The sequence below is a fragment of the Seriola lalandi genome, unplaced genomic scaffold, assembly GCF_002814215.2.
Source record: "Seriola lalandi dorsalis isolate HSWRI2012SDOR001 ecotype SW California unplaced genomic scaffold, Sedor1 jcf7180002055008, whole genome shotgun sequence".
NCBI classification, from domain to species: domain Eukaryota; kingdom Metazoa; phylum Chordata; class Actinopteri; order Carangiformes; family Carangidae; genus Seriola; species Seriola lalandi.
Genome location: NW_019525551.1, coordinates 332,323 through 342,974, shown reverse-complemented (window position 1 = coordinate 342,974; position 10,652 = coordinate 332,323). Strand labels below are relative to the sequence as shown.

Sequence of the window (10,652 nt, the reverse complement as noted above, 5' to 3'; positions counted from 1 at the left end):
ACCCGGCTTCAGAGAGAGTTTCGTGAGTGTAGCATCATGTGCTTCACGGAGACGTGGCTGAGTGAACTTTCTCCCGACTCACATGTCACACTGGACGGATTTCAACTGGTACGGGCGGACAGGAAAACCACGGAGTGCGGTAAGAAGAAGAAGGGAGGAGGGTTTGCTGTGTTTGTTAATGAGAGATGGTGCCACCCTGGACACATCAGTGTCAAGGAACAACTCTGCACTAGAGACTTGGAGCTGCTAGCAGTTAGCATGCGGCCGTACTATCTCCCGAGAGAGTTTTCACATGTCATTGCGGTGACTGTGTGCAGCCACAGACCAGATCCATAGTGTTGTCTCTCAACTCCTAAACCAGCAACCCCATTCCCTCCTCCTCATCTCTGGAGACTTCAGCCACACGTCCCTGTCCTCTGCTCTTCCTCCCTTCACCCAGTATGTCGATTGTCACACCAGGGACAATAAAACTTTGGATTTGTTGTATGCTAATATCAGGAATGCATACACCTCACCCCCCTCCCCCCGCTGGGACGCTCAGATCACAACGTCCTTCATTCCAGCAGCTGTCAGACTCCACAACTCCTGCTCTTCCTGACCATGTGCAAACTGCACTTTCTCATGTACATATCGTGTGTATTGTGTATATTGTATTTATTAGTGTATATTTGGTATATTTTTGTTGTGTATTTCCATAGATGTTTATTCTATAGATGTTTATTTTTCTGCTGTGGTAAATGAATTTCCCAGTTGTGGGATTAATAAAGTTAATCTAATCTATATATATATATATATGTGACGTGTGTCTCACCAGCTGAAAAGCTGAAGACGTCGTCATCTGTCGCTGAAACTGAAGCAGAAGAAGAAACTCGTCCTCTGACAGACACCGACTGTTTGTTCCTCTGCAGCCACCGTACTGAAGACAGAGACATTATTAATACGTCCTGGACACACATCGTACAGTATCTGCATTATGACAGAAAAGACACTCACCTGTCTCCCCTCTGTCTCTGGCTCTGAGGACAGGTGTGGGTGTGTTGCCAGCAGGAAGTGCAGTGTGTCCTCCAGGATCAGGTCTTTGGTGATCTGTCTGTCAAACGTGTCTTTACTCAGAGAGACAAACGTTACATCAGTGTCCACCTGGAGACAAAGAGACAAACGTTACATCAGTGTCCACCTGGAGACAAAGAGACAAACGTTACATCAGTGTCCACCTGGAGACAGCGAGTCAAATATTAAACTTGGAGACAGATCAGTCTGCAGAGGTGCTGCTGACCAATCAGAGAGCAGCTGAGGACACAGTGACCTCTGGTGGAGGACAGACGGCAGGACATGGAGAGGAGGTGACGTCTCAGATCGGTCAGTCCGGTCCCAGAGGGGTCGGGTCTACAGTGTCTACAAGCTGAAAACAGACAGGAGCAGTCTGTCTCTTACCTGGACTGTAACAGGTGTGATGGAGCTGCTGAACAGCAGAGTGAAGGTGAGCAGCTGGTAACACAACACACACCTGAAACACACAACGCCAATCAATAGTCAATCAATAAATAACCAAATACAACAGCATCCTCCCCTGCTGCAGGTGACCTCTGACCTTTCATCAAAAATCTGAAGTTTTTTACCTGTTGACTGTTTCTGTCTTCTCATTGGTCGACGCTGCCGCCTGCAGCACTTCACCTATGACCTGCTTCATCTGCCCCAAAGCCTGATGGGAGTTAGTTGGTCCCAGCTGTTGCAACAGGAAGTCCCTGAGCTGAGGGAGAGGGGTCACACCAGCAGGGGGCAGCAACACACAGGAAGAGCTTCGTTAAAGGAACAGTAGCACTCAAAATATACAATACAGACAAACACAGATGTTTGGTTTATACAGAGGTCAGAGGTAGAACATCTGTAAAATCTGTCCGTCTGTTTCCTGGTAAATCCACTAATAAAGAAATACATTAATTAGTTCTTTATTAAATAAGACAAATAAAAGTAAAATAAAGCTCAGTTTGATGCGTCATGTCCATTAAAGTCTCCAGTGCTTTTATTTTGAAGGGCCTGCTTTAAAACAGGTCCATAAAATGATTTACAGGTGTTTCACCTTCATGGGTCGTCCCCTCGGATCCTGATTGGTCGACACCACACTGATGTCATGCAGGAAGGATGTCAGCGGTCTGACTGAAGTCACCAGGATGTAAACATTCACCATGGTAACCAGATCAGGGGGTTGGGCTCGGTCAGGTGAGTGCCTGCCAGAGAGAAGGTGAACACAGATGTACAGAGTGCGTGTCATTATTCTGACAGGTGAGCTGATAACTTACCTGTCCTGAGGAATCTGCAGCTTCTGACTGGTCGATCCACAGGAGTATGGCTTCATGGGTAAATCTGATCGTGAGAGGAAGAGACAAAAACACAGACATGTAAATATTAACACACCTGAGGTTTGAAAATTAAGTTTTCAGGAGCCTGAAACCTGCACACTTACCTGTCGGGTGTGAGCGAGTGAAGAGGTGACAGAGACCACCACCTGCATCAGAGAAGGCCTCCATCAGCCCAGGAATAAGGTTCACCTGAGGAGGTGGAGACACAGGTGAGCTCAGACAGGACACTCAGTGATTGGCTGGAACACAGAGGTGAACAGGTGAGTCTCACCTTCTGATGATACTGCAGGTGAGAGAAGGAGACTCTCCTCAGACAGCTCCTCTCTGAACTACTGAGACACAGCAACAGGCTCCACCCACTCACACCTGTTACCATGGAGACACAGACAGGAGTTCAGTGACCTGGATCCGGTAGAACACCTTTGGAGCATGGTGAAACAGGAGAAGAAGGAGCAGCTGACGGAGTGTCGCAGTCACATACAGCTGTTGTACAGCTGCTGGGAACAGAGTGTCAGAGGAAAGTTTCAACATCTGGAGGATCATGACATGAAGAACTGAGGGACCGGCCAGTGTGAGTGAGCTGTTCCTAATAAAGTGATCACTGGGTGGAGTTTAGAACTGAAGACGATGAAACAGACTCAAACACTAAAGACTAAAAACCTTGTGGAACAGGAAACTGAGCTCAGAGCGGAAACAGGAAGCGTCTGTCCAAACAAACAGTCTGATGTGGACCAGCAGAGAGGACTCCAGGGCCCACAGGAAACTGGTCTGGTTCCTGTTCTGGTCTCAGTGTTTTCAGGCACAAAGAGTTTAAACCTGGTCCTGGTTCTAATGGAAAATAAACAACAACACACAGTGACCTCTGACCCTGATGAGGCTCCTCATGTGTTCCTGTCCTGATCCTCCTCCGGTCCTCACAGGGTTCTAGGACCCGGTCTCTGAGGCCACCCCCCCATACTCACCCTGGTTTGTTCTGAGGACGCTGCTGGTCTCAGCGTATCTGGACATGTGGACCTCGTAGCCCATCTGCTGCAGGACCTGCTGGTACAGCTGGACCTCGGTGTCAGAGGCCAGATGTCGACCTGTCAGAACCACGGCCCGACGACGCCAGGGGGGTTTCCGGGACCACATCTGGACCTGCAGAGAGAGGAACAGAAGCATTCAGTCCCCTGTCTGAAACCAGTCTGAGTGTGCAGCTGGACTACAGTCCCAGCTGTGGTCCGGGACAGAGACCAAGTCCAGGACGTGTTCAACCTAGCTTAGCCCAAAGACTGTAAGCAGAAGCTCAGGCTCTAGACCAGAACCAGGACAGACCAGGACCACGACAGACCAGAACCAGGACACCAGGACAACAGGACACCAGAACAGATCAGAACAGATCAGAACCAGGACAGACCAAGACAGACTGGTCTCAGTGATTCTTACCCTCACACTCTGTCCTGATTGAGGCGCTGCAGCTCAGGTCAAGAGGGTTCATCCTCCAAGGACCACGAGTCCTGCAGACTGGGTCCTCTCAGACAGACCGGGTCCTCTCAGAGTCCAGACCTGATGGACTGATGGAGGAGGAGTCTCTCATCTCCGTGTCCACAGACAGACTCACTAATGAGGTCTCATACCACAGACTGATGAAGCGAGGCACCATAACACACACTGGTCACATGACACGTCTGAGGCGTCGGTCAGCTGATCTGCAGAACCAGACACTAAGAACAAACTGTCCTGAGTCAGAAGAGACACACAGATTGTTGAGGTAGACCAGGTACAGGTGTGTCTAGCCCCTCCCCCTACCCGAGAGTGTGAAGACAGAGGACATTCAAAAGGTGAACAGCCTCATGACACCAGCACCAGGATCACTGAGGTCAGACAGCGACAAACTGAACTCCAGTCCCAGACCAGATCCTGCAGATCCAACATTTGTTCTGGATCAAAGAGCAGCAGGAAACCAGCTGTAACAACACCTGTCACCTGTCTGAGCTGCTGTCAGTCACACAGCAGGAGGGAACACCTGTATGATGATGTCAGACACCATGGAGCCTCTGAGTGACAGGAACAGCTGACGTCGTTTATCAGACGCTTCAGTGTCAGCCAATCAGCTTTCAGCTCCACGCATCACACTGAGCAGGAACAGGAAGCTTTCTGTGAGAATAAAAGAATCTGAACTACGGATTAAAACCTACTGTGGATCAATCAGATGATAATTTCACTGATTAATCGATTAACTGTTCGATCTGTAAAATACCAAAGAGCAGTGAACATACCACACTGTGATGTCATCATGTCTGGTTCTAAAACACCAAGACCTCCAGCATCAGGTCAGGTCATAGACAGTCAGAACCTTAAGAACCTTCAGAACTTTACAAACATTTAGAACCCTTCAGGACCTTCAGAACCTTAAGAACCCTTCAGGACCTTCAGAACCTTAAGAACCTCAGAACCTTCAGAACCCTTCAGGACCTTCAGAACCCTAAGAACCTCAGAACCTTCAGAATCCTTCAGGACCTTCAGAACTTTCAGAACCCTTCAGGACCTTAAGAACCCTTCAAGGCCCTTCAGAACCTTCAGGACCTTCAGGATCTTAAGAACCTCAGAACCTTAAGAACCCTTCAGGACCTTAAGAACCCTTCAAGACCCTTCAGAACCTTCCGGACCTTCAGAACCCTTCTGGACCCTTCAGAACCTTCCGGACCTTCAGAACCCTTCTGGACCTTCAGACCTTAAGAACCTTAAGAACCCTTCAGGACCTTCAGAACCTTAAGAACCTCAGAACCTTCAGAACCCTTCAGGACCTTAAGAACCCTTCAAGACCCTTCAGAACCTTCAGGACCTTCAGAACCCTTCTGGACCTTCAGACCTTAAGAACCTTAAGAACCCTTCAGGACCTTCAGAACCCTTCAAGACCGTTCAGAACCTTCAGGACCTTAAGAACCCTTGAAGAACCTTCAGAACCCTTCAGGACCTTCAGGACCTTCAGGACCTTCAGGACAATGGTGGACCTGTTCCCAGAACAGGCTGCAGGTTTCCTGAGTCTGGCTGGATCAGTGGAGGGAACCAGGGAGGTGAACAGCTGATGTCGGACAGCTGACTGTGAACAGACTGAAACAGACTATAAATAAAATCTACTGCTGTTTAAGAAAACCAGTGGACTCTGTGTCAGAGGAGGAGACAGGACTGTGGAGACAGTGTCTGAACCTCTGTCAGGACCCAGAACCAACAGTCCAGTTCTTCATGTCACTTCACTCCTGCACACGGTCAGTTTGGTTAACCTTTGAGTATTTGAGAAGTCACTCATGTGTTTTGTCTCAGGGAACTGAAAATAAAAGGTTTTGAGGCTCTGACGAGACGAGACACGTGGGTCGGTCCAGACCCGGTCCTGGATCTCATGCAGTACAGCCAGTCTAGGTTCAATATGTGGACGTCTAACCAAGACCACTTGGTTCCTGCGTGGACTTCAAGGACTCAGGTCCCGTATAAACAGAACTGGGTGCAGCTCTGCAGTGAGCAGAGGTGAAGTCACATCCAGACTAACACAGGAAGGAGAACCTGACATGTTCTGATGATGTCTGTGATGATTGATCTTTGTTTTCACCTACAGAGCTGATCTCTGTTAAACGACGTCTGATTTTACTTCAGCTTCCATGGGAACAACCTCCAGGCCTCAAACAGGACGTTTCCTAAAATGTTGATCTGCTCCTGTAAAGATGAAACTGTGACAGAGTGAAGTCAGAGACATTTTACTGCTGCAATAAAACCTCACAAAACCTGATAGATTCACAGCCTGACAGCCTGTGTGTGTGTGTGTGTGTGTGTGTGTGTGTGTGTGTGTGTGTGTGTGGGATTAACACTGCGTCTGTCTGTCAGCTGCCAGTTTACACTCAGTTATCTGTCAGGAACTGGATCCTCAGCTGATTAATGACACACAAATATTTGTATCAGGGACACCGAGGACCACAACACACTTAAAATACCCAGTTCACACAGAGACTGGATACTCTGAATGTCTCAAACAGATTGGTCCATACAGCTGTCAATCATCCTGGAGTAAAATAAAACCCTGGTGCACACGGCCATTGATCCCCTCACAATCTAAAAATACAGCAACAATGAGCCAGAAGGAGCCTCGGCCCAGCTGACTGAGACTCCATGAGAAAACCTGTCGTCTCTAAGACACCATGTTTAAAGAATAACATTCTGTAAAACCAGCATGAAAGTTTGAGTTGTCAGTTTAGTATATTTATAATCCATCAAACAGCAGCATTGATATAATTATTTTATAGATTATATTAGTTAATTAGTTACTGTTGTCTGTGAAACATCTGAAAAAACAATCTTAAAATGCTCCAGTTTTAAAAGGAGTTTGGCAGGAGTAGTTTTCTGCAGGAAAGCATGTTGTTTCATTTTAATTTAATTCCTTCTTGATGGATCATATTTACTCCACAGTCCTGGATGGATCTTTTAAAGTCTGAAAAACTAACAGCTAATGTTGAGATGACAAATGATTTTTAGTTTGGTGATAGTATTGATAAGAGTCACTTAAAAGTTTGTTAAATGTGGGTGTTTTATTGAAACTCCTTTTCCATGAATTGTATTTATGAATGAATTTATTTTCTTCATGGGAGGTTATTTGCTTTGTCTTTTCAAAGTATTTTCTGATAAACAATCAATAATTCATAAAACTCTGAGTGAAGTTTGGCAGTACGAGTTTCCCACTCCTTTAATCTTAAAATTCTCATTTTGAATGAAGTTTGGCGTGGCAGTACTTTGACAGTATTTCCTCCAGGTGTATGAATGTATTGTTAAATAAAAAACCATAAAGTGTCTTTTGTCTGATTATATTGATGCAGAATTTCAGAAAGTCTGAAGAAGAATTACCTCCTGTTGTGAAGCCAGAGGAATTTTGATAATAAACAAATATTGGTGAGGCTTTCTACCACAGACTCACGGTCTTCCTCAGTGGCTCATCACATGTTGTTGAAAGCTTCGGAAATCTACTCTCAACATGAGATCATGAGTTACTTTAAAATCAGGGATGAACTCCACCAATAACACACACGCACGCACACACACGCACACACACACACACACACACGGGGAGCAGGTAAAGCTCACCTGAGTCTCTCTCTGTAAAGTCTCCAGGGTAGAAATGAACTTCCTGGTCTCCATCATCATGAATTCATCCGTAGACTTCCTGCTGCGAACATCAGTGGCGGGACGCTGCGGTCCGGACCGGAGCCGGTTCCGGGCCAGCATCAGGGTCTGGTAGAAGAGACACACCGCGACCCCGAGCAGCAGCAGCAGCGGGCCGGAGCAGGGCCGGCGGCGGAGCAGCATCCGGGCGGCTGAAGCCAGGAGACACCGCATGAGGAGAGAGCTTCACTTCACACTGCCCAGGGTTTCACTGTGCACCATCATCATCTTCATCATCCTCATCACCTCAGCCCTCTGCTGACTTCAGGAGTCAGGACTGTTTACATGACTGTCAGAGAAATAGTTAAAGGAGTCTGTCATTAAAATAAAATACCCGTCTGTTGGGTTCTATTTATCCCGAATTCACTGATGAAGCCACGAGAGTCTGGAAATGTATGATCTGAAAATATAAACCCAGAGAACTTCAATCTATAATGAATCAAACTTTAAATCGGTCTGATTCTGAACGGGACTCTGTGTGCGCAGCCGGACGGACACGCGCATCTTCTGTCTGTGGTCATGTGCGTTTACAGCCTCATGACTCTTCAGAGGTTCTTCAGTTCTCCATGGTCCCTCAAACACACCACACTTCTGTCTTCTTTATCCTGTCTGTGCACAAGAACCCGCGGTCCAGTCAGCTGATCAAGACTCAGTAAGACCAGGATCACACCGGGACCGAACCACAAAGTCCCGTTAAACCGTTAAACCTTCAGTCCTTGCTCCAGTCGCGCGCGTTCCGTTAAAAAGTCGACGTTAGAAGTACAGGAAAAATACGGAGTTTGGTGACGTCACAGAGACATTAAAAACAACCGGAGTCTGGCAGCAGGACATCTGGTTTGAGTTAAATCCAACAGCAGAAGAAAAGAGAAGCCACGGTCATGATTCCAGTCCGTCCTCCTCCGGATGGACCTGGACCCGGACCCGGACCCGGACCTGGACCCTTCACTTCTTCTGTGGTTTTGTTTTTCTGAACAGAATCAACAAGTTCAGAGTTTTTCTCTTCAGAGTTCAGTCAGTTATAAAAACTCTGTAGGTCAGAACCTCCTCGCCCTCCTCCCCCCTCTTCACCCTCCTCCTCCTCCCTCCTGCTGAAACACTCTGAAGGCTGGGTTATTTCTGGAACACACACACACTCACACACACAGTGTGTGAGTGTGTGTGTGTGTGTGTGTGTGTGTTTTGCCTATAAACAAACTTTAAAATGTGCGTGTTGTGGGTGGAGTCTGGTTTGGCCTCCATCATGAATGTTATTGGCTGAATGAGACTAAAAGAGTTTAACTAAACAACCTCAACTTTCATTTATGAGCCTGTTTCGGAGCTTTCTAGCCTGTGACATGGTCTTCATTAGCCACAGTTTATGTAATTACATCCAGTCACAGCTCTGCTGCAGTTTTTCTTTTAAGTTTGAAAAATCTTGGAAGCTGGTTTTCACGTTTTTTCCTTTAAATCATCCAAATATAAGAAGTTGTGTTCACTGACACATTCAGGTTCCTAAACATTTTGAGTTTCAGTTTACCTTCACTGGATCAGTAATCACTGCAGCTCTGACTGCAACAAAGATTTTAACCGGTTTCACCGGGTCACATTTATAGAGGAGGATTAGAGACACGTGAAGAAATGTTTCCACATGTGGCTCTAGTCCTCTTCTGTACATTTAAGACTTTTAAAGAGCGGTGAGAGATATGAAACCTGCTTCATCATTAAACTGAGACAGTACTACAGAAACAGCAGGAATATATATACAGTCAAGCCCAAAATTATTCATACTGGCAAACTGTCAGTCTATGGAAAAATCCAAAGTTCTATACCATTCCAAACAGTCCAAGCTGTTCTAAAGCATCTTAATTACCTGGTTCATTGGGAACAGCTGTTTTAATCAACTTAACAGGTGAAAAACAGCAGCTCTCTGCAGTTGGTTTGTGGACAGTCTAAGACAAAGCAGCTCACTGAGGACCTGCGGCTGCACATCGTGGCTGCTCACAAGTCAGGAAAGGTCTATAAGACCATATCTAAATGTTTTCAAGTTCCAGTGGCTACAGTGCAAAGTATTATTAAAAAATACAAGACGTTCCGCACCGTGGAAAATCTCAGAGGACGTGGTCGGAAGCCAAAAGTGACACCTGTGCTGGGCAGGAGGATAGTGAGAGAGGTGAAGAAGAATCCAAGGATCACCACCAAGGCCATCCTGGTGAATCTGGGCTCTGCTGGTGGCAAGTCTCAAGGCAGACAGTCTAACGGACACTGCTGGGTTCCACGGACGCAGACCAAGGAGGACGCCACTTCTCCAGATAAGGCACACAAAAGCCCGCTTGGCCTTTGCAAATGATCATCTGGACAAAGAAAAAGACTTCTGGTCTTCTGTTTTATGGTCAGATGAAACAAAAATTGAATTGTTTGGCCACAATGATGTTTCCTTCATTTGGCGTAGAAAAGTCTTAAGCCTTCAGCCCTAAGAACAACATCCCCACTGTCAAACATGGTGGTGGGAACCACCATTTCAGCCAATGCACCAGGGAACCTAATCACAGTAAACGGCACCATGAAAAAAAGAGCAATCCATCAAGATTCTCAACAACAACATCAGGCAGTCTGCAGAGAAACTTTGGGCACCAGTGGACATTTCAGCACAACAACGACCCAAAACACACAGCAAGTGGTGAAGAAATGGTTAGCAGACAAAAACATTAACGTTTTGCAGTGGCCCAGCCGGAGTCCCGACTTGAATCCAATTGAGAATCTGTGGAGGGAGATAAAGATTAGGGTGAAGGCAGGGAGACCCTCCAACCTGAAAGAGTTGGAGCTCATCGCTAAAGATGACCAGTGGAGACGTGCAAAAAGCTGGTCAGCAATTATAGGAAGCGTTTGATTGCTGTAATAGACAATAAAGGCTTTTCTATTGATTATTGACAAGGGTATGAATAATTTTGGACATGCCACTTATTGTTCAAATGTAAAAGCTGAGAAATATTTTTTTCCACAATGATTCCTCTTGTACATCGTCTTATAATCTTCTGGGAGAAGCCTGTGTCATTTCCGGTCAAAAAAAAAACTTGCTGGTTGAATAAAAGTAACTTTAAATCAAAATTTGCCAGGGGTATGAATAATTTC

The 10,652-nt window shown here is 46.3% G+C and overlaps 1 protein-coding gene across 2 annotated transcripts in view; it reads right to left on the bottom strand.

Annotated features, from left to right (window-relative positions):
* Positions 1 to 8,623, bottom strand: part of cped1 (cadherin-like and PC-esterase domain containing 1) — a 20,651-nt gene extending 12,028 nt beyond the window's left edge. For both annotated transcript variants that reach the window (XM_023397481.2, XM_023397482.2), the window contains exons 1-10: positions 7,467 to 8,623; positions 3,323 to 3,497; positions 2,632 to 2,726; positions 2,465 to 2,549; positions 2,301 to 2,364; positions 2,081 to 2,228; positions 1,620 to 1,750; positions 1,435 to 1,507; positions 994 to 1,140; positions 812 to 916 (exon numbers count right to left, since the gene is read on the bottom strand). In XM_023397481.2, coding sequence (XP_023253249.1) covers positions 812 to 916; positions 994 to 1,140; positions 1,435 to 1,507; positions 1,620 to 1,750; positions 2,081 to 2,228; positions 2,301 to 2,364; positions 2,465 to 2,549; positions 2,632 to 2,726; positions 3,323 to 3,497; positions 7,467 to 7,718 — 1,275 coding nt within the window. In that variant the 5' untranslated portion in view covers positions 7,719 to 8,623. The remainder of the gene's footprint in view (positions 1 to 811; positions 917 to 993; positions 1,141 to 1,434; positions 1,508 to 1,619; positions 1,751 to 2,080; positions 2,229 to 2,300; positions 2,365 to 2,464; positions 2,550 to 2,631; positions 2,727 to 3,322; positions 3,498 to 7,466) is intronic.
* Positions 8,624 to 10,652: the final 2,029 nt, after the last annotated feature.